Consider the following 24,627-nt stretch of genomic DNA (forward strand, 5'->3'; position numbering starts at 1 on the left):
GTGACATTATTTGGAGAGAAGATCTTTCTAGAGGTAGTCAAGTTAAAATGAGGTCATTAGGGTGGGCCCTAATACAATAAGATAAGATTTCTTAGAGAAAGAAGAAATCTGGACAGACACACACACACACACAGGGAAGACTGTGTGCAGAGACATGGGGAGAAGATAACCGTCTACAAGCTGTGGAGAGAGGCCTGGAACAGACCCTCCCCTCAGAGCCCTGAGAAGGAACCAGCCCTGCCCACCCCTTGATTCCGGACTCCCAGCCTCCAGAGCTGTGAGACAGCTCACTTCTGTTGTTCAAGCCACCCAGTCTGTGGTACTTTGTTATGGCAATGAGGGAGGTAGGGGAGGGTCACAGGAGGAGGTGACAATTGTGCTGAGAGCTGAGCATTAACTAGGAAGAAATAAGGGGGACAACTGCTTCAGGCACAGGGAACAGCATATGTGAGACTAAGGACAACTGACATGTCTGGAGTTGAATGACCAGGAAGAAATGAAAGGTAGGATGAGGCTGGACACCGACACTGAAGCCAGATCATAAAGGGCCCTGTAAGTTCCACTGAGGATTTTCTTTGTAGTTCTATCTTTTTCTCACGTCTTCTCTCAATTGATAAGACAGACCACCCTCAGTCTTTTCTTCTGTGTGGAAGCAGCCAAATAGCTGTAAAACTTCCCTGAAGTGGCCATGTCTTCTATCTGCTCAGACCCTTTTGGATAGTCTTGCTGAGTATGAAGATATACCAAGGCTCCTCAGTGGAACGCACTCATCTTCACATCTGATGTATAAGTGTGTGATAAGAATCCACTGATCACATTTGACTTGGTGACAATTTGCTTCAAAATTAAACAAGTTGAGGAAGAAGGCTGTGGACAGAAACGTGGGGAAAACAACCTCACATTCAGGGGTGGTTGTAGTTTTCAGAAGTGGCATGGATATTGCCAAAATTCCAGTTACAGCAAAATCATGTTGCTGGCAGTTTTGAAACTGTAGCCGGTATCCCTTGCTCAGCCAGGTCTTGTTACCCATGGAGTCATCAGGCCACTTGCATGGTGTGCTGGGTCATTGTTCCTGGAAAATTGGCCTCCAAGGTGATTCCCGAGGAAGTACCCAATATCCATTTAGTAGATTGTTTCTACCTAAATAGCTAAAATCTGCTTTATTTCTCATTAAGAGTCCTAATAACTGACTCACTCTCCTAATCACCCCTGGGGATGGAGAGAGCAGCCCTCCATGATGCCTTCACAGATCCCTATGTCACTGGTTCTCAGAGCTTGGTCCTCAGACAAGCAATACCCGGGAACAAGTTAGAAATACAAATTCTCAGGCTCAGCCCTAAACCTACTGAATTAGAAACTCTAGGGATGGGGCCCAGCAATGTGTTTAACAAGTTTTTTAGGTGATTCTGATGCAGCCTAAAGGTTGAAATACATTGTCCTATGTATACCTCGATTTTTAATATTTTAACAGGTGTTAAAAATATCTTCCTTCCATCCAGACTCTGAACTCTCTGGGGAAACTACTACATCTTATTCAGATTTAGATCCTCAGTGTTTAGACTGGAGTGGCATAATAGTTTAATGCCTGGCAAAGAAATGTCTCTGTTTTTCTGTTCTCTTCGTTAAGATGGGCGAATCACTACCCAAGAACCCTTCTATCCTGTCTGTGTCATCAGGGAATGAATGACAATAGACCTTCTTCCCAAGGACAATAGACACATAACAATGGTACAGGAATCAAAAGTGCTATGTAAGATGAAACTCACTTACAGCTTTACCTGGGATTCCACCGACCTTCATTGCTATCTTCTACTGCCTTATTCAACGTTCAAAGCTCAGGTAACATTACACTGTGCATCTCTCTCAGTAATATGTCTCTGCACTGTCCCACATCCACTTTTCTGCCTTGTTTTGCTTTCTGGTTGGTCTAGAAGTCTAAGGACTCATGTGAATAATAAAGCTTCCACTAAGCAATCCCGTGACAGAAGCACTGAACTGAAGCTGGGAATCCCACTGCCTCCTCAGCTCTTCGTAACCCTAGGGAATTAGGCGGGCAAAGAGTTGGAGTCACAGTGTTGACTGGATTTGGAGTCACAGTGTTGACTGGAATGAGTCACGTTCACCAACTGAGATGAAATGTACCAATGGATGCCCTGAGGAGTATCACAGCAGCCAGGGGAACCTTTGGTGTTCCTGTACTTCCACCCCCAGGGAGAAAGCCTCCCAGGAAAGAAACCCCACACCTACACGGACAAGACTCGCTAAAGGAGACCTTTGAGTTAAACTTCTGGCAAAAAAAACAAAAGGAAGAAAGAAACCAGTTGAAATGTCAGTCAAAGGCAAGGTAAAGTACAATAGGTCCTGGCAGGGGTTTGGTGGGAGTGGAGTCCTGAATACAAGGTATCGCTTTATAAGCAGTTTATAAAGTTTCTAGATAAATAGATATAGATAGATATAGATATGAATATATATATATATAGATTTTATCTAGATATTTAGATATGTAGTCTAGATGACATATAAACACATACATGTATATAGGATGTGTATATGTGCATATATGTATGCACATATAAGAATGTAGGTACTTTTTCTTTCCTGTGCTCATTCCTTTAGTCCTTTATTTTCCAGAGGTAATGTAGAGGTGATTAGATTGGAGGTTTGTCTACCATACGCTGAATATCAGGACAAGATAAAACCCTACCATGGAGAGGCTGACCATTGCCCCTAGGTACTCTATAGCAGGGGTGGGGAACATTCAGCCCATGGGCCGTATTCAGCCCTTGACATCATTTGGCCTGCCCCTGCCAAGGCAACCGCAGGGGGGACTCGAAATTCAATAAATCTAGGAGATTTTTTCCTAGCTAATTTTTAAGTTGATAATTCTGTATGGCCCCCAAATGATGTTATAAATATTCAAATGGCCCTTGGCAGAAAAAAGGTTCTCCACCCCTGCTCTATAGCATCACCTCTGAATGCAGTCTCTGGGTATAGCTCTATATTTTCTCACAACAGAAAAAGGCAAATAAATGTTTATTTGGATCATGTTAACAGGAATGTATTTGAATGGGATGAATAATGACAGCAATGAAAATTATATAGCAGTTAGCAAAATAATAACGAAAATCTAATTGCACATTTACGAAGTCCCAGACACTGTGCTGAGTGTTTTATGTGAAAAGCAGGCTGCTTGTATATGTTGAGAAACTAAAGGGGTGGATTGCAGGAGGCATTCTTGGCCTGACTACTTAGCTCACAGTGATCCCTGCCCTCTCTCGGAGCTGCCACCGTGATCCGGATCTAAAAGTGAGTATCAGACTTTAATTGGGCAGGTTCTCTCAGGACTATGGATTTTTTTAAAAAACAAGCCAATCGTTGGAGTTGATATGGCAGGATTCTAGATAGAAGATTCATGAGGACCCACCACTGAAGGGCATGACTGTCTTGATCTTGTCTTTTCAGAGGCTGCTCATTCTAATCAGCCTTGAATGCTATGACACAAGCAAATGTGTTTTCAATAAAACCAACATTTCCCCTAAGCTAGTAGAAATTAATCACTGCTATTTGCAACCCAAGGACTCTTAACTGACGACAAAACAGCACTCTGCAAAGGCGCATGTAGGGATGAGTGAAAAGCTATGCTGACCTTCACTCCAAGGTCATCATCGCAGTACACTGGTCAGAACTAGTGTCCCAGGCTGCACAAGAAAGAAACCAATGTTTCCAAATTAAATGCTTACTCTGTCAGGTTAATGCAAATTTCACTTATTAGGGCTGGTGTTTCTTATTTGGGCAAAATTAAAAAAAAAAAAAAAGAGACACTGCTAGGGTATTTTTGCTTAGAGTGCTGACCAGAAAATAATTTGATTGATTGAGAAGGAAATCACTTTCTCAAGGTTCCATCACCAGTAGGCTGGTGAATAATAAAATACAAAGAGCCACGTTGTCTGTGTTATTAAAATACTATTCTATCTTTCATCACTTCATTGGAGGTATAATGAGCTCCTATCGCGTTCAGCTGGGCAAAGCTTACCACATCTCATAATAATCGAAATATAATAAAATGCCAAGGTTGTCGTGATTTACAAGACATTTCATTTAAACACAGTCAAATTTTTTACTCCCTTCCTAAAGCCGGATAAACGTCAAGGCGACATGGGCATTTGTTATGAACAACGCAGTAAGCAGGAATCCTGAGACGATGCTTACGGCAGTGACTTTGGCACTGCCCGGGGACTGATTCAAGCAGAATCATTTTCTCTGATGGATGTCGGTGCCATCGAGTGACATCTGTTTGTTAATAAGCAGCTGCCCTGGAACTGGCTTGGAAAATGCAGGGATTTGGTGGGCATGGTCTGGTGGTTAGAACAGCAGGCCGAGTCTCCATTTCTGGGCTAGAGTCCCAGGTCTGTTACTGCCAAGTCAGGTGGCCTTGGAACGAAGCTCAGTCTATATGACACTAAAACAGTCTCCTAATCCGGGTGGAGGTCGTGGCTGGGGGGGAGCAAGGGAGGCTCACACCAATTTGGCAACCCTAGAGAAAGCATTTCCTGTTAATTATTGGATTTGTCATTCATCAACTCACGTGGGGGGCAATTCTAACACTGAAAGACATCAGTGGCTACTATCCAAAATGCTCCTTCAGGCTGTTGGCTAACTTGGGTACGTAATTCCTCCGCGCGGAGAAATATTACAGCGTAACAGGCATAAGGATAGGGAAAGGAATTCACCTAGGCCACTGTCAGATATTCAGGAAAAACACGTCTCTGTTTAAACCCAGGCCTAGCATCTTTTCTTAAAGGGAAAAAATTTCATAATTTAAATACCAGCTCAGTACTTTGTCTTCCGTGTGGAGAGACCACTAAGTATAAAATTGTACAAGGTCTCTTTGCCCATTTCTTTAATTCTAAAATGGGTGATGACGACCCTTAGCCAAATCAATGAACTTTCCAGATAACATATTATAAATTAAGAAAAAGAACAGTTAAATTCATACTGGTGAAAGTCAAGTTTTCCTCTTTAACATTAAAGTAAAAATGTATTTTCAGATCTTGACCATTTCAACTACTCTAAAAGCAAAATTGAATTTGCAAATACTGAGAAAATTCATTGAGAATAAAAAAATTAATTGGCAATGTCAAATAAATAATACAAATGTTGGCTTTAGAATGTACATTTGGAAAACTAGATGACTCAACTGAAATTTTAAATATTTAGATAGAGCTTTAAAGAAGTTTATCGTTAACATATGTTTTTAATAATATTTTTAAGTAAAATTTCCTGAAGAGACTTGTGGTAACCAATATATTTTTTTCTTAATGTCATGATCACAAGAATTTAAGCCCCTGTATTTTGAAAAGCTGTTTAGATAATGAATTTACTAAGAATATTAGTTTGAAATAATTCAGTTATAATGCAATTCCAAAGTTACTTTACATTAGTGAAAGATTTTCTTCTCTGGTGTGCCATTATTATAGAAAATAATATGGCATTTTGAACTAAAAATGTAAACCACACATGGTCCATCTGAAAATATACATTGAAATATACTTATATACTCAAACAGTACAGTGAGTGGAACACCGAAAATAACATTTCATTCTAAATTACTCTGATAGTTTAATTTTTTTCTCTCTAATTGTTTCTTCCCTGTCATACATAGTACCACCAGGGAGCCAGAAATTGGCCAACTATGAGCAAATCTAGGTTATGATTGCTCTGTACAGTGCACTTAATTCTGGAATCAAATGCGGCCACCTAAGCAATAAATGATGGGATGGGCCATGGGTGGTTCATTAGATAGCAGAGTCAGAGATAATGAAGAAAGTGGAAAGAATGGAAACCTAGAAACCTGGAAAATGCTACCGCAGTATCTCAAGTGCAGGATTCATTCTCATCTCTAATTTGGCCTGGTGTGTCTGTGATAAAACAGGTAGTGCTGGTGGGGCAATCAATACCGATGTCGTCTTCCCACTGTGGGAGGAACACGAGTCCTAAGACTCATTTTTCTGTCTTTGTTTTTCTTTCTTTCTCTCCCCTCCCTCCCTCCCTCCCTCCCTCCCTCCCTCCCTCCCTCCCTCCCTCCCTCCCTCCCTCCCTCCCTCCCTCCCTCCCTTCCTTCCTTCCTTCCTTCCTTCCTTCCTTCCTTCCTTCCTTCCTTCCTTCCTTCCTTCCTTCCTTCCTTCCTTCCTTCCTTCCCAGCTTGTTCTCATTACACTGCTACTGACTGGTGATGGGCAAGGAACCCAATGGGGCCAACTGGGACCCCTCTCCAAAATTTTTCCATTGAGTCAAGTATTACAAGGACTGACGATATGTTTGAATTTATTCATCCCAATAATAGGACCAATAAGAAGTGGGTGTCTAAAACTTTCAGGTGCTTATCAGCTACTTCACTCCTATTGCTCTCAATACATTTTTTACATTTAAATCAGTAATAGTTTAACACTGTTGCTTACAACCAGACAATTCTGTCTGATTCCTAGAATAACATCAATGGAAGGGGATATGGTCTAGCAATCAGTGGCACTTGAAAGGGAGAGGTTAAATGTGGCCCCACTAATGTTGCCGCTGGAGACAGAATTAGGGATGCCAGGTGAGAAAGGTGTCTTGGGGCGTGAGTGATAGCTGACTATAGAAATGCGCTTTGAGAGAAAGATGTGGTATTCTTTCTTTCTTCACCCTCATAAGTGTCCAGAGGAACAAGGAGGCTCATTTTAAGTCTAGGTTGAGATTTTGTCTTCTGGTAAACAATGAAGGGGTATGATCCAAGGGGTAGCCAGCTGAATGTTTACCACTCAGGCGGTGAAGAAGCTTTCTGATAGGAAAGCTGTCAAGATGACTTGAGCTCAGGAAGAAAGATTATGCTAGTGGCCCAGGAATTATTCTTTTGCTTCAAAGATTCCATAAACTTCTTAAAATAGGATCAAAGGAACTTTTTAAAGAAAGACATTGCCATGATCTCAACGAAATCATTCATATAATGAGATCCTTTGAAGGTAATAAGACATTCCTACCTCAAGCTCTTTAGACATTACTGTTCCCTCTGCCTAGAATAATTTCTCCCAATTCACACAGCCCAGTCCCTCACTTTATTCATCTATCACACATCTCTTCCTCAAGAGGCCTTCCCAACCGTCCTACGTAAAATAACACCAACATAAACCCTTTCAGGCTTTCCCCTTAATTGTCTTTATTTGCTCATTGTTGATGATCTTCACTTACTAGTATAAATGCTATGTGGACAGCGATTATTTACCACTGATTAATCTAAACCTCTAACAGTGACGAGCATAGAGTAGACAGTCACAAAATATTTAGTGAGTGAATAAATGAAAAGACAATCTCTCTTTTTTTGTGTGTTCTGTGCTTGTTTTCTTCAAGAAAAGAAAGAGCTGCTGGTTACACTCACTGAGCAAGATTCCTTTACATTTCCATTTAAGTAGGATCAGGAAGCAAGCATTCCTCAATAGTGACACAAAGCCCCTGGCTGCAGTGTTTGGGGGACCTGTCTGGCCACCTCTGCTGACACCTCCGTGAGCCTGTTCTAGGGCAGTATATCTGGCCGTACTATTCATGTGGCCTGGACCTGCACAATAAGCTCTTTGAGAGACAGGCCTGGATGGTTTCGTATGTGCATCCTTAGCCCGATATAGTCCAGAGCAGCAGCAGCAGCAGCAGTTTGGAGAAGAAAGATGAGAAGAGTAGGGGTATAAGGAGGGGGAGGAGCTAGAAGAGTAGGGAGAAGAAACATGGGAGTAATGGGATGGGAGATGAATGTAAAAAAATAAAATCTCCAAAAATGCCTTCCAAGACTCCCACAGCTCTAACAGATGTTTTTCTTATCTCTATTCTTCCACTCCCCTATTAAGTTTTTGGCTCACTTTGTCCAATTTCTCGCTTCCCATTCTTTCTTGAACTTATTCTATTCAAGTTTTGACCTCACCATTCCGTCAAAACATATCTTTCACAGCCACTGATGACCTCTGTGTTGCTAATTCTAATGACCAAATCTCAACCCTCATCTTTCTTAATTTTCAGTTCATAATCCCTGCATCTTGATAACTTTTTAAAACCTGGTCTCTAGGACACAACACTTCCTGGTTTTCTTTGTACCTCTTCAGGCACTTCTTAATTTATCTTGCGGGATTCATCTCCAATTCCAGACTTCTAGATATTCTGTTGGCTCAGTCCTCCAGCATTTGCTCTCCTAAAGTGATTACATCCCATCTCATACATGGCATTACACACCATCCACATGCTCATGACCCCTCAAAGTTAGATCTCCATCATGGACCTCTCTGCTTAGTTCCAGATTAGTACATCCAAGTGTCCACTCAGCATTTCCACAAAGGCATGTTGCAGGCATTTCGAACTTCATAAGAACAAACTAGGGTTCTTAATTTCCACTCCACACCTCAAACCTGCTCCTCACACCTCAGTAAGGATCATCACCATCCAATTAGTTGTTCACAACAAACGTGTCTGAGACATACTGAATGTGACTCTAACTGCATAGCCAAGTAATTAGCAAGTCCTACTGGTTTCACCTTGAAAATATAACCAAGCATTTGTCACCATATCACCCCCATTCATCCTGTTTTAGACCATTTAGGTCCCCACTATAACATAAGCATCAAAAATTAAAGGACTTTCACAAACTTCACTGTTGTATCAACTCCCATAATTTCAAAGTTGTGATGCTCATGTGAATGATATTTGGTAGAATTTGCAACTGCTGCACTGTGGTATGAAAGTATCTATCTGTTAATTTTATTGGTTATAAAGTCACTAGAACGGCTCTTACTACTACAGTTAATTGTTCATATTTGTAATCAAATGAAATCCTGAATTTCAGTTAGAGGTTCATGAAAATAAAGATGCATGAGGGGGGAAAAAGATTGAAATGACTTTGTCTTCATTCTTCACTGATAATTGCCAACACTATATGGCTATTTTTTTTTTTTTTTTACTAAATGCTTATCTCTCCAGAATGTACAGGAAAGGTAGGGATTTATCTTACTCACCCCTGGCATCCAGAATCATGCTTGACAACCAGCAGACACTCAATAAATATGTTAAATAAATTAAAATTAGAAGTAATAAAAAAGAAAGATTTTATTATTATTTTAATTATCAGAATTATCATCAGGGTAATAATTGTTATAACAGCTAATGTTTATGGAGTATTTATGATGGGCACCATGGTAAGCAATTTTATGTATTGGATTATCTCATTTCTTTCACACAAAATCCTTTTAAGGAAGAAACTAGTATTAATTCTGTTTTAGAAACAAGGGTATGGAATCTTTATGAGGATAAGCTACTCACACATTTCTAGAATGGGCAGAGGTGGGTTTGAAACCTAGGTACATCTGACTTCCAGCCATGCTCTTAGCCATTATAAAATGGGGATATTCAGGATATTGGGGCAAGGGGATGAAAAAAGGAAAGAAGAAAGGAAGAGAGGGAAGGAGGGACAAATGGGTGCCAGGTATTGAATATTTCCCAGCTCCTGGTGGCAATTTCTGTCCCTCCTCCAAAAACCTGGAACAAAGATGATCTTTCTCTCAGGCTGACCTAGTTCGCTTTGGAGGAAAATAAGAAAAAGGGAGTTAGTATTACCCTGTTCGCTTCTCTGGTGAATCTATTCGGACCTTGAATGATGCAGAAACAAAAACAAGGTAATAGTTCTGCCCTATGGGAAATATATTTCACCAGAAACTTAGTGGTTTATTGTTTCTCATGTCCACATGGGTCTTCTTAACTTAGGAAAAAATACTAAGTTTTGATCTCCCAACTCAACAGAACCAACCTGCCTTTATTTTTTTTCAGTTCCAACCATGTATCAATTGTCTCTCTGTTATAATCTTAATCTTTTTTCACAAACAAACAAACAAAAAAATCTATGAAATCTATTTAATGTATTAAATGCATAAAAGAAACCCCTTAATCTAGGGACAGAATTAGTTTAAGCTTCAATTTATAAACATAATTGATTAGGTCTTTAACAAACTCAACAACAATGAAAAAAGGAAAATCACTAATTTTACAGTCTCAAGCCTAGTATGATCATTGTCTAAATTTTCTAACCCATCATAAACTTGCAACTAACCCAACCTTAAGAAATTAGGGAACACATGTTTCTCCATCAGATTGCCAGGGAGGTTTGTCCGAAGTATAACAAACAGGGAGGGAAAGGCTCTCTAGAGAGGTGAGATTTACAGAACGATTTAAATGAAAAGGGCAAGTCGATTTATGAATTTTAGAGGCCCGAATTTATTTCACTACATAAAAAAATGTTTATTTAGTGTTTAATATTCCATGGGACTGTGTTATAAGCTCTGGCCAGCACCAGGACTGGGGGAAATGCCCAAGAATTTTCAGTTCCTCTTCACCATTTTTAACATCTGTAGCTGCCCTTAATGAGTTCATAATCTTTCATGTCATAACAGTGAAAAAATAAAATTAAGTATTGCAACAGATATATCCAGAAGTGCCAGAAACAATACACAGGGGTGATGATGAAGAGAAAGAACATATTAGAGAAATTTTACTAGGAGAGGGGTTTGCCAGGCATCTGGGCTTAGGAAGGAATACTCTAGGCAGGGGAAACTAGTTGAGTAAAAGCCTAGGGAGAAGCAATGTTTGGTGTTTGGAGGCTGGCTTGTCCAAGGAAAATATAGGACAAAGAAAACTCACAAGTGGTCAAACAGAAGCTAAGAGAAAGGAAAACAGATTTAAAGCAGAATGAAGGGTCTTTAATGCCCATTCTCCGTGTTAGCCTACTGGTTCGTAACAGAATAACCCACATCTAAGTATTCACATTTCAGTTATATGCTTTAAATGCTTATAACTATTTACATCTTAGAAGAGTGAACATATGTGTCAAATACTACTCTTTCACGAAGTTAGCATTTTCTGGTTTTACTAGAAACTTTTCTGTCTGCAATGGTCTCCCACGCAGTTTTTTAAAAAGTGTTTTATTAGGCTCCATGGCAAACACAACCAGAAGCTTCCCATCCCTCTCCCAGCATGCAATGGGCTCATCAACCTCTTTCTCAAGGAGTCTCCTTTTTCCTGAGTTTAAATACATAATGTTATTAAGCTCATATCCCTGCAGGAAAGAACTCAGGCACTAGGCCTGTCTACTGCCACTTATATATTTCAAAGAAAATTTGTTTACTCCCATTATCCAAAACTCACTATTGTGGAGGTTGGTTTGGAGGAATTCTGAAATTGTAAAAAAATGAAATAATATTTCTTTTTCCAAGATGCTCAGCACAAAATGAACAAAAGCCATTATTATATAAAAATGGTCCATTTGACCTCTACCATTAGAATGAGTGCTCAGATGCTGTGGAATTTTCCAGTAGTGGGGAAAAAACTACCCTGCCCAATTCTCAATCATGGGGTAAGGTAGGGCTAATTGGATCACCTGATGATGGAAATCTGATTCTTAAGAACCCCATCACAGATGTAAGCTTGGAAAATTACATTTCCTATCACTTTAGAAAGCCACTGGTTTGAGGAATTTTCTACAAGTATTTAAAATTATAATGGTTTTTGATGCTCTATCTGAAGGAAAAAGAAAACTGCTCTTACTTCAGAAATATAACAGAATTGCTTCAACTAGAATATTCTGCATTGCTATTAATTCTTCCTTTTCTCCAAGTGTGCATGGAAAGATATTAAGAGATAAAGATGTATATCTACTATATCACATTTATGGTAATACATATTCCTCGCCAGCACGTTACTCCTACTAGTCACTTTTTGGATATTAAGATCTGATGTTTATCTTAGATGTCTACAACAGTTCCAAAAATACTGGTAGACCTGTCAATCAACTTCCAAGGAATGTGCACATGATCAATGGCAGAGCACTGAGGTGCTCTAGAGCTAAAGGCCTAAGTGGAGTTTGAGCTGATTCATCCCGCGGGTGGTGCCCTGAAGAGTCAGTTCTTCATCTCCTGCTTCTTGGATTAGGGATAAGGAGAGTACTGGAGTAGCCTTTTTTTTTTTTTTCCTTGCCTTTTCCAAGCTTAGATCCTTGGTCTGGCCTCTAATTCCTTGAGTTGCCTCATAACCTTACTAAAAAGTTTACTTTTTCTTAAGCACTTATGGTTGGTTTATGTTGATTAAACTCTTTTTTGTTTTCCTTTTTGGCAATTCTTAAATTTTTTTGACCCAATGATATAAATATCTAATTATCACTAAACAAATAAAAACAACAACAAAACCACATAATTAAAAACAATTACCAAAATACTAGGAATTTCCCTATCATAACTCACAATACCAGCTCTGCTTTTCTAGGGCATAAGACAAGGTCATGATATAAACATTATGTGCTCATAATTTCACTGTGAACTAATCCATGTATTTTATACTTTGGAGGCTGACTTCAAGGCTAAAGTTGTTTTATGTACATATTCAACTGTAACATGCTTTTATGCTTCCATATACTAGATATAAGAATGAATTCCTCCCTTAAAAGGAGTGGGCACAAGTCAGGTAGCAAATAATAATTATCAGCCAAAAGCCATTCAAACTTGGAATCAGACAGCTCGTTAGAAGAGTCTTATGGTATTGATGCAGACTGCCGACCAATGCCATTACTCTAGGGTGACTGCAATAATCCAAGGCTGAGTGAATTTTTTCAGAGAAAATAAGCTACAGCTAAACCTTAGATCACATTGTATAAGGGAATGAAAATTTACTTTGTTCAATAACATTAAGGAAACACCTTGGAAAATACTGTAATCCAAAGAAAATTTGTAACAAAGAAGTTTATAGTGAAAGACTCTCATGTCTTAATTATTCTCTGCCCGATGGCCTTCCCTCTCCTTAGTGTCCCACAATCTTGACTGTATTCTAGTAATTTTCACCACTAATGGTTAGTCTCCAACCAGCACCTCCTGTCTGCTCTTCTATCTTCCCAACAAGATATTTTATTTATAAGTTTAGAAATGTTTGGGAGAGAGCATTACCATTTGGTTGAGTGCCTTATACTGACTTAGCAAAATAGAAAAACATAACGCAGCTCATCTGATCAAGGCCAAGTCTCTAAGCAGGCAATTACTTGGTTAACATATATATTTTCATTACAAAATTTGCTTGTTCTATTTCTCCCTATTTGGATTTAGTTTTCCCAAGTAAAATACATATTCTATTTCTTTAAAAATAAAGTGGGAGGAGTGCTGTCAGCAACATGGCTGAATAGGACATAGGACATCTCTTGTCATATCTCCCACTCGATAACAGCAATTTGGCATCCATCCACAGAAAAACTACCTTTGTGGGAGCTGTGAGATCCAGCACCATTCACCAAAGCACTCAGGAGGAGTCTTGCCCACTTATGTATCCAGTAATAGGCATGGGCCCTGCAGTGTCCTGTGAACTAGATACAACCCCTCTTGGACATCCATGACAGAGAGCCTTTGTGGAAGTTCAATATTCCAGTGAAGTTCAAGTACATCACTAGAGCACTATATAAAAAACAATTAGACTTTACTTGCATTACTTCTTCAGCCTGCAGTTTCTCCCAGGGAGAAGTGAGAGCTTGGGAGTGAATGTTTGGCTTCCCCACCTGTGTGGGGCATCGTTGCCTAAAAGGCCCATTGCATACAGATTCTGGGTCATAAGAGGTATGACTGGGGGCAAGAGAGTCTGGGACAGAGGCACATAGGACTCTCAGAAGGCATTAAAGGAATGCAGATTCTACTAACTACATCATGAACTCTGGGGGACACCTTGCCCACAGATCCCCTCAGCTGGCTCATGGGTACCCACAGTGCTTCATGCACCTCACCCACACACTCCTCCAGCCTATGACTAGCTCTCTATTCATACGTGGTAGCAAGCATGAGCTTTGGCAGACATCTAACAAACATGTGCAGAAAGCCAATATGAATCTATAGTCCAGGGAGAGATCACAAACCTGAACTTTAGCTCCACCTTTGGGAAAGCAAAAGGGGAGCTTCCAACATCTGGCATGGTCCATTAAAGGATTAAAAAAAAGTAAGGAAAGAAAAAAAGACATAGAAACTTAAGAATTTCGACACAGAGGCAGCAAGAAGCATGGAGCAGGCATATTCATAGAAGGACTGAAAATACCTCAGACTCCCAATCAGCACTGAAGGAAAATATTTATTTCTAAAAGTAATTTAGTAATGAATAGAGGAGGTGACTGTTGTTGCAAAAGCAGTAATACAAGACTTCAAGGAACATAAAAAGACTAAGGAAACAAGACACCACCAAAGGAAACGGGTAGTTTTTGTATGCAATTTAAGTTAAAGTATCAACCTAAAAATATATAAGATGTTTTATGTAAGTCTCATAGTAACTGCAAAACAAAAAACTCCTATAGTAGATAAAGAAATAGGAATCAAATAATACCACCACAAAAAATCATCAATTCACAAAGCAAGGCTTCGAGAGAGGAGGAATGGAAAGCAGGGAGAGAGGGTGAAAGGAACCTGGGAACTACAAAATAGTCAGAAAACAATAAAATATTTGTAGTCTTTACCTATCAATACTTAACCCTTAATGTAAATAGATTAAATTAGCCTATCAAAAGGCATAGAATGGTTAGATTGGTAAAAAATAAACAAACAGAAACAAAACAAGACCGAGCTATATGCTGCCTACAAGAGCCTAACTTCAGTTTTAATGACACACAGAGGCTCAAAGTGAAGAGATGGCAAGAGATATTCCATGCAAATTAAAACCAAAAAAGAACAGGGATTACAATACTATATCTAACAAAATAGACTTTAAGCCAAAAACTATAATAGCATGCCTCAAAAGCTAGCTACTATTAAAGTGAGGGCACTTATATTGAAGAAATGATATCCTGAAAATTGGAATGGGGATATGTAGGAAGACCTCACAGAGCTGAGGATATTGAGTCCCTAAATTCAGATGAGTATTATTTTACCAATAGAAGCAATCTTTTCACTCCTGTCTAAAGGGATTAGCCCTGCATGGAAAACCAAAAATTAAACAAGAGATAAAAAGGCCATAAGATAATAAAAGGGTCAATTCACCAAGAGGCTATAAAAATTATATATATACACAGATAAACACACACATATCCAACATCAGAGTAGCTAAATATATTAAGCAAATACTAACGGATCTGTTGGGAGAAACAAACAACACTGCAATAACACTAAGAGACTTCAGTGCCCTACTTTCAATAATGGATATATCACCCAGAAAGAAAATCAGGGAGAAAACACTGGACTTGAACTATGAACTAAATGAACCTAAAAGACATACACAGAACGTTCCTCCCAATAGCAGAAGGATACACATTTTTCTCTAGTGCACATGAAACATTCTCCAGAACAGATTATATGATGTCATCAAACAAGTCTTAGAAAATTGAAGATTGAAATCATACCAAGTATCTTTTCCAACCACAATGGATGGCATGAAGCTAGAAATCAATAAAGGAAGAAACTGGAAATTTCACAACATGTGGAAATTAACATACTCCTCAACAACCAATAGGTCAAAGAAGAAATCAAAAGGGAAAATAAAAAAATATCTTGAAACAAATAAAAATGGAAGCACAACATACCAAAACTTATGGAATGCAGTAAAAGCAGTACTCAAAGAAAATTTTATAGCACTAAATGTCTACATTAAGTAAAAAGAAAGACATCAAATAACAACAATAGAGACCAGAAAATAACAGAAAATATCAACAAAACTAAGAACTTGTTCTTGAAAAGATAAATAAAATTGACAATACTTCACCTAGACAACTAAGAAAAAAAGAGAGAAAAAATCAATTAAATAAAATCAGACATTAAAGAGGAGGCAATACAACTGATGCCATATCATTAATACACGATAATTACAGACTACTGTGAATAATAAAAGTATCAACAAATTGGATAATCTAGAAGAAATAGATAAATTTCTAAAAACATACTACCTATCAAGACTGAATCATGAAGAAACAGGAAATCTGAACAGGCCAATAAAGAGGAAGGACATTGAATAAAACACATCCCAACAAAGAAAAGCCCAGGACCAAAGGTTGCCCTGGTGAACGCAGCCAAACATTTATTGAAAAATTAATGCCAAACCTTCTCAAATTCTAAAATATTGAAGAGGAGGGAACACTCCCAAACTCGTATTAAAAGCCCAGCATTACCCTGACGCCAAAGAAAGGTAATAATACTACAAGAAAACTACAAGCCAATATCCCTGGTGAATGCAGAATAAAAAATTCTCAACAAAATATGAGCGAGCTGCATTTAACAGCACATTAAAAAGGTCACCTACCATAATGAATTGGATTTTTCCCTGGGATGCAAGAATGGTTCAACATGTACAAATAAGTAAATGTGATATACTACATTAATAGAATGAAAGACAAAAAATCATGTGATCAGTTCAATAGATGCAGAAAAAGCATCTGGTGAAATGCCACATCCTTTCATGATAAAAACTCTTAACAAATTGAATATAGAAGGCATATATTTCCACATAATAAAGGCAATATATGACAAGCCCACAGCTAACACAGTCAACAGTTAAAGGTTGAAAGCTTTTCCTCTACAATCAGGAACAAGACAAGAGTGCCCATTCTTACTACTTCTATTCAACACAGCACCAGAGATTCTAGTCAGAGCAATCAGGCAAGAAAAAGAAATGAAATCCAAATCAGGACAGAAGAAAACATGTGTTTGTTTACAGATGACATGATCTTCTATATGGAAAATACTGAAGACTCCACACAAAAAAAAACACCTGATAGAACTAATAAAGTCAGTAAGGTTAAAGGATACAAGATCAATATAAAAAAGATGTTGTATTTCTACACACAATGAAATATCTGAAAAACAAATAAGGAAAATGATCCAATTCACAATAACATCAAAAATGAAATACTTAGGAATAAATTTAACAAAGGAGATAAAAGTTCTGTACCCTGAAAACTATTAGACTTTGATGAAAAACATTGAAAAAGACACAGATAAAATACTCCCCATGTTCATGGGTCACAATGATTAATACTGTTAAAATATCCATACTACCCAAACCCATGTGTAGATTGAATACAATCCCCATCAAAATATTAATGGCATTTTTCACAGAAATATTAAAAAAAATCATAAAATTTGTATGAAACCACAAAGATCCTGAATAACCTAAGCAATCTTGAGAAAGAAGAACAAAGCTGGAGACATCATACTTCCTGACTTCAAACTGTATTACAAAGCTATAGTAACCAAAATGGTATGGTTCTGGCATCAGAATAGACACACAGACCCATGAAACAGAATCAAGAGGCCAGGAAATAAATAACCTTGCCTGTACAGTCAACTAATATTTGACAAGTGAGCCAATAACATTCGATGTGGAACCCAGCTGGCATGGCTCAGTGGCTGAGATTGACCTATGGTCCAAGAGATCAAAGTTTGGTTCCCAGTCAAGGCACACGCCAGGGTTGTGGGCTCATTTCCCAGCAGGGGGTGTGCAGTAGGCAGCCGATCAATGATTCTCTCATTATTGATGTTTCTATCTCTCTCTCTCCCTTTCCCTTTCTGTCTGAAATCAATGAAAACATATTTTTTTAAAAAATACTCAATGTGGAAAGGATTATCTTTTCAATAAATCATACGGGGAAACTGAATAATCTTGCAGAAGAATGAAATTGGAGTTCATCTTACAAAATGACATAATTTAACTTAAAATAGATTACAGATTTAAACAAAAGACCCAAAACTGTAAAATTCCCAGAAGAAAACAGAAAAAAATGTTCCTTCATATTGGACTTGACAACAATTTTTTTGATATGACATTAAAAAGTACAAACAATAAAACAAAAATAGGTGGGACTACATAAACAAAAAACTTTCTTTACAGAAAAAGAAATAATCAACAAAATGAAAAGGCAGCCAACAGAATGGGAGAAAATATTTGCAAATCATATTTATAATAAGAGATTAATATCCAAAATATATTAGGAAATCATACAACTCAATAACAAAAATATAGTTTTTAAAAAGGTCTGATTAAAAATGTCTTAGAAACATTTTTCCAAAGAAGAAATACAAATGGCCAACAGGCACATGAAAAGATGCTCAACAACACTAATCATTAGAGAAATGTAAATCAAAACTACAAGATACCACCTCACACATGTTAGATTGACTATTATTAAAAAGAAGAGATATGAGTATTGGCAAAGATGTAATGCAAAGGGAATCTTTGTACATTGTCTGTAGGAATATAAATTGGTACAACCACTAAGAAAAACATTATAGAGGTTCTTCAAAAAGTTAAAAATAGAACTGCCATATGATCTAGCAATTATACTTCTGCATGCATATATATATATCTCCAAAGGAAATAAAATCAGGATCTCAAAGAGATACCTGTATTCCCATGTTCACTGCAGTATTATTCAAAATAGCCAACTTATGTGTCCATCTATGAGTGAATGGGTACAGAAAATGTGATAAATATAAATATATGTATGTGTGTATGTATTGTATAGTATACCAAATATATATGTGTGTGTGTATGTATGTATGTATATATATGTGTGTGTATATATAGTGTCCCCAAAATGTATACACACTTTGATAACTGTAGATTCTATTACATTTTGAAAATGAAATGTATTCTGCCTTTATAATTATTCAAAGTGTGTATACATTAAGCCATTAGAAAGAAGGAAATCCTGCCATTTGTAACAATAAGGATGGACTCGTGGAGGGTATTATGTTACATGAAGTAAGTCACACAGAGAAAGACAAGCACTGTATAATATCACTTATATGTGGAATCTAAAAAAGCTGAATTCAAAGAAACGAGAGTAGAAAGGTAACTGCCAGAGGCTGGTAGAGATGAGTAATTAGGGGATGTCAGTCAAATGGCACAAACTTTTAAGTTATGAGTAAGTTCTGGAGATCTAAGGGACAGTATGGTGACCATAGTTAACAGCACTGTATTACATATTTGAAAGTTGCTAAGACAGCAAATCAGATGTTTTCACCACAAAAACCAAAAAGTAATTGTGAGGCGACAAGTGTTTCCGAACCTCACTGCGGCAATGATTTCACAGTCTGTCAGTGTACACCGTGACACAGGCAGGCACAAAGAAAGAGGAAAACTCAGGTTCAGCATGGATGGTGGCACTGGGCATTACAGCCCTGCTGTGTCCTTTTGCTTTACGTTTTGCGTGGGGGTAAGAAGAGGAAAGAATGGGACGGGTTCAGGGTGAGGGCAACTGTAATAAACCACAGCAAGCCGGCAAACAGATATAGGATGTAATATTTTTGACCCACAAATCACAAAATTATAATAAAAAAGTATATATAAGGACTTCCTTTACATGCTATTATCTGAAAGGTAAAGGGAAGCCCTGGCTGGTTTTTCTCAGTGGTTAGTGCATCAGCCCTGAAGGGTTGTAGGTTCGATTCCCGGGCCCGGTCGGGGGTGTGTGGGAGGCAACCAATAGATGTCTCACACTGGATGTATCTCTCTCTTTCCCCTTCCACCTTCCCTTCCTCTCTCTCTCTAAAAAAAAAAATCAATGGAAAAATATCATCAGCTGAGGATTAAAAATAAATAAATAAATAAATAAATAAATAAATAAATAAATACATACATACATACATACATACATACATACATACAATAAAAGGTGAAGGGAAAAATACAAATTTTCCTCCTCTCCTTCCCCTAACAAATATTTATCAGATTCCTTCTCCAAGCCAAAAATTAGGCCACATGGCGGAGTCACAAGGCGAAGTCCTTGACTTCAAAGAGACTGCAGCAAGGCAAGGAAGATTGACATTTAGTACAATGAAAGAGAACGCTGCATCTGTGGAGCAGAGAAAAGCAAAGAATTCTTTAATGAGAAAGAATCCTCAAGCAAACGCAACTGGTTCCTGAGGTCTAAAAGAACTGATGCTGCAAAATAGTTACTAATATTCAGTTAAACCTTCACCTAAGAAAAGAGTATTCTCAGTCAAGATAAAGTGTTAAATAAAAAGAAATTTTATCTGAATAATAATGAAATTTACTTTATAAGGCCAATTGAAATAACTATTAAATGACTGGCATGAAAAACCAAAAGGATAATTCACATGTTCTCCCAGGCTTTGAAAAGCTGACATGTGTCGTGATACCATGGACGTAACAAATCACTACTATTTGTGAAGCAATATTCATGGAATTCTTCTGAAAATTGTCTGGCAGATGACAAGAGTCACATGTAATTTCCTTACTATTATAATCCTTGAACTGAATTTGGTTCAAAATATCTGGAATATATTAGTGCCATATGCTATCATAAGCATTTACTTTGACCCTTACTTAGGAAAAAAGAGTCTTTATGTCTAATTTAGACTATTTAGGCTATTATGTTGACCTGAATTTAAAGCACGTTGGGAATGAATATTCTCTAATTCTCTGCAATATTAAGCAATAAATTGCTTTTGGTAATACTGCCTGTGCATCCATTCAGAAAAAACAGGGCAATTTATGCAAATATAACTGTTCTACAAAAATCTCATCATCTGAGAAAATCATGTTACAGTCCTCTCTAAAAGTTCAACAAGGATCAGCATTCATGCATATTTAAATCTCCCATGACTTTACATGAGAGAAGAATCATGGGTGTTTCCTTTGAGACTTTAGAGAAATTGTTACATAGGCCTCCATGTTCCAAACAAATTAGATAGCCTCTGTTGAAAGATGGCTTTCTCTGACATCATTGTCTTTTTTTTTTTTTTCTTTCAAAATATGTTTTTATTGATTTCAGAGAGAGGAAGGGAGAAGGAGAGAGAGAGAGAAACATCAGTGACGAGAGAGAGTCATTGATCGGCTGCCTCCTGCACGCCCCCTACTGGGGATCGAGCCCACAACCCAGGCATGTGCCCTGACCAGGAATTGAACCAGTGACCTCTTGGTTCATGGGGCAACACTCTACCGCTAAGCAACACTGACCAGGCTTTTTAGGGCTTCATAAAGACAATTGTTAATGAATCATACAAATCTCAGCATAACACTAGGCCAGAGTTAAGATTTATTTTCTAATCAGAAAGTTTCTAACTGAATTACACTAAAAATACTTCCCTTAGAAACATAGCAGTTGGGGCTACAGTAGTAAATGAGGAAGACAAGGTCTCTTCCAGAGTCTAGCGAACAAGAAAGAAAACAACAGCAAGTTAGACTAACACGGAACAAGTGCTGTGGGAAAAGACACTGGAAACACATGGTCATGTCAATGCAACCAAGGAACTGCCATGTGTTTGTTTGTTTGAACTTAGGAATTACTTTTAGGATAAGACCTGTTCATAATTAGGAGCTACCAAGTCAAACGAAGAATGTAAGGATGACCCAGCTTTCCAGTGAATTTTTGAAATTAGAGCTAATGATGAGGCACTGAGTTAAAATCATAGGGTTTACAAGTCAGTCCTGCGCAAATATGCCATCTATATCCTGAACCATTGTATATGTAAGTATATCTATAGTCTGATAGTCCAACATTACAGTCATGGCTTCGGAATTTATGGCATCTTTTCCTCATTATAAGGGCTTTTGTTTCTATTGCCTTGCTTGTCTGTCTTTATCAGTAGTCAACTATTCTGATCAGTAACAATTTGTATTAGATAAAACACTTACAAACAAAACTAAGGACCTGACTTAAGCATAGGAACTGTACAGGAATATCAAGCACACGTTTTCTAACATATATATTTACTATATCCAATATTTCCAAGTAAGGAAGCCTGAATATTTATTGTAAGGGTTCCTAAGTGTAAAGATTTTGTCTCATTTTTCAAAATCTGCCCAATGGAGGACAGCTGGCCAAACATTTGAGCTCATTACTTCCAATTTGAATTAAATAAACAAACATAAAAGAATCTTGTCCAAGTACTACTTAATAGAACTATCTTTCTCAAAATAATCTAATATTTCAAAGACTATTTGTCTAAATACATTCTCCTACCTAAATAATATATTTAATTTTGTTTTGGGCAGGTCAGCCAGAACCATCACTGTTACTCATCTCCAAAGCAAAGTACCACCGTGATTGGGTTCTCATAATTCTAAACAATTCTCCCAGTATTAGAGAGGAACAGAGAAAGAGAGCATGCATTGAGAGGCACATTTAGCCACATTTTCTCAGGTTCCCAAATATAAGCAGTAATCCACACTGTTATCCATTACACAGAAGTAAGATATCAATTTTGAAACATATTTTCCTCTCTGCATTTCTTCCACTAATACTTTAAGGGCCTTGGGTTTCACACTTTTGAAAATATTCTCTTCAAAAACAACAAAGTGCTATAAACAAAGCCTTTCCACATCTACTCATAGGCAGTGGGGAATGTGAGAGTAGGTATATGGTGATTATCTCTAGTGTCGGTGTCATGAAGTCTGAAAGGAACTCTGTAAGCCACAGACATGTGAAGAGGGTCGTCTTGATCATTGCAGTCGCTTCCTACCTGCCTCTTTGGAAATCTGCATGAAGGATTCCACACCTTTCTCTCCATAGCTTCCTTCAGACGCGAGTGTGGACACATAATTCCAGCCTAGGGCCTTCACAATGTCTACCATGGCCTGGGCTTGGAAGGAGTCGGGAGGGACCACGCGGGAGAAGAAGTCATAGCGCCGGTCGTCACTTAACTCGGGTGCCGTTGATGCATAACTAATCTGGGGGATCTGTAAAGACAAGAAAGCACCGCATGAGAGCAAACCACCGAGATGTGAGGGGCTCGTTCCTACTGACGACAATTCACTCAAAACACAGGACCTGAGTTCCAAAGAGGATGTGTGTTGCCAACACTATATTTAACTGTAGACCACCTAAAAATAAATGCGACTGACAACTTCTTAAAAGCACAAAAGCACCTGCTTCTGTGCCTTGGCCTTTTGTTTTCTCCTCTTGGGAGGAAGGAATGAGGACTGCATGGGAATTACCCGGGTTATGGTAGTTAGGAGAAAATAATTTATCATTATTGTGGCTACCATTTAGAATCAGGCTTTACTTCTCATAAACTAATAGAAACAAAAAAACACAACAGCTGTCCTGGCTAGTTTGGCTCCGTGGTAGAGCATCTGCCAGCAGACTGAAGGGTCCTGGGTTCGACCAGCCAAGGTCACATACCTCAGTTGCAGGCTTGAGCCCCAGCTTCGGGTCGGGGTGGGTGCGGAAGGCAACCAATCGATGTCTCTCTCACATTGTTTCTCTCCCTCTCCCTTCCACTTTCTCAGAAAAGCAATGGAAAAACTATCCTCTGGTGAGGATTAAAAACAGACAAACAAAACAAAAAATCCCCACAACAGCCTAACTGGAATGTGTGTAAGTTTCCCTTTGGGTGCTGGGAAAGGGCTGAGAGGACCTATCTGGGAGGAGCCACATGGGTCTCTGATTCCCATTTTCTTTCTCTTTAGACAACTCTCTGACACTCTACCTCACATGAGATTAACCAGGTTCTCCAAGGAGTTCTAGAACTTGTGCCTTTGGGAATCATCCTAGAGCCTCATAGCAGAACCCTGGTTTCAGGAGGGGCGCCTAACAAGCAGATTACTCCCCTTGGCTGGCATAGTATTTATTTCTTAGAATTGTGTGAGATTAGACTAGCTGAGTAATCTTGGCATGCTGATTTTAGCAAAATCAAACTATTAATAAAGAAAGGGGTCTTGAAAAAAAATATTTGCCTGGGGTCCTAAATACCCTGGAGGAAGCCCTAAAGTAGTCATAGATGAGGAACCTGGCTTAGGGCCTAACTTTTACAATGCGCCACCCCCTAGTTCTTCGTCTTAACACAAGGATGCAGTAGACTATAATTGGTACAATTAATATACCTGTAAAAATGGTCAACTCCTACAAAATTCTGCTTGCAAACTCTCTCAGGGCTTACCCCTGCTTTATCATAAGTGTTCCTCTGGTACCTAAGAGCCAGTTTTGATCTTTGCTCAGACAAAGCCCAACTGTCCAACTCTTTGCCCCAAAGAAGCCAAAGCTACACTCAAATTGAGTCAACCCTGAAAAATCTACTCAGTATCCTATTTTTCTCCTTCCAGTGCAGCAAACCTAAAGTTTACCCATTTGCCATTGTTTAATACTGGTTACCATTTCTCCACCAACCTTTTTAGGTCAGCATTACAGACAAGTGCTCGCAGCCCACCCCTGGTGCAGTTCTGCTCGTGACCAGTAGGGGCAGGCTCTCTGTCCCTGACTCAAAGTCCAAAACAGAGTGAGAAAGGCTCAGTCACCTGGTGGGTCTTTACCTGAGCAATTCAATTTGAGAGGCAGTGAGGTGGAGGGGAAATAAAACTGGATTTGCTGTTGACAAGATGTGGAGTCAAATCTTATGTTTACTTTGGTGACGTTATTTCACCTCAATGAGTTAGTTGCCTCATTAGTATAAGATTGTTTTGAGGGGCAAGAATATGAATGTGCACTGCTTAGCATGATGCCTGTGACAGGGGGGGCATTTAATACATAGGGGTAATGATCATCAAAATAGAGAACAGCATGGGTTGCCCTACTAAGTTCACCCATTCCTCACAATCGACTTCCCAAATTCTCTGTGACACGTTATCACAAACCTTCCCCTCAATATGCTAGGAACATATGTT

At 38.5% G+C, this 24,627-nt stretch overlaps 1 protein-coding gene across 1 annotated transcript in view; it reads right to left on the minus strand.

The window, feature by feature from the left end:
- The window catches only part of GRM7 (glutamate metabotropic receptor 7), a 637,127-nt gene that overhangs the window by 388,295 nt on the left and 224,205 nt on the right, over window positions 1–24,627 (minus strand). The window contains exon 2 of the mRNA XM_087825010.1: window positions 22,488–22,704. Within this exon, the coding sequence (XP_087681136.1) occupies window positions 22,488–22,704 (217 nt within the window). The remainder of the gene's footprint in view (window positions 1–22,487; window positions 22,705–24,627) is intronic.

Source organism: Miniopterus natalensis, chromosome 15, assembly GCF_054644295.1.
Source record: "Miniopterus natalensis isolate mMinNat1 chromosome 15, mMinNat1.hap1, whole genome shotgun sequence".
Taxonomy (NCBI): domain Eukaryota; kingdom Metazoa; phylum Chordata; class Mammalia; order Chiroptera; family Miniopteridae; genus Miniopterus; species Miniopterus natalensis.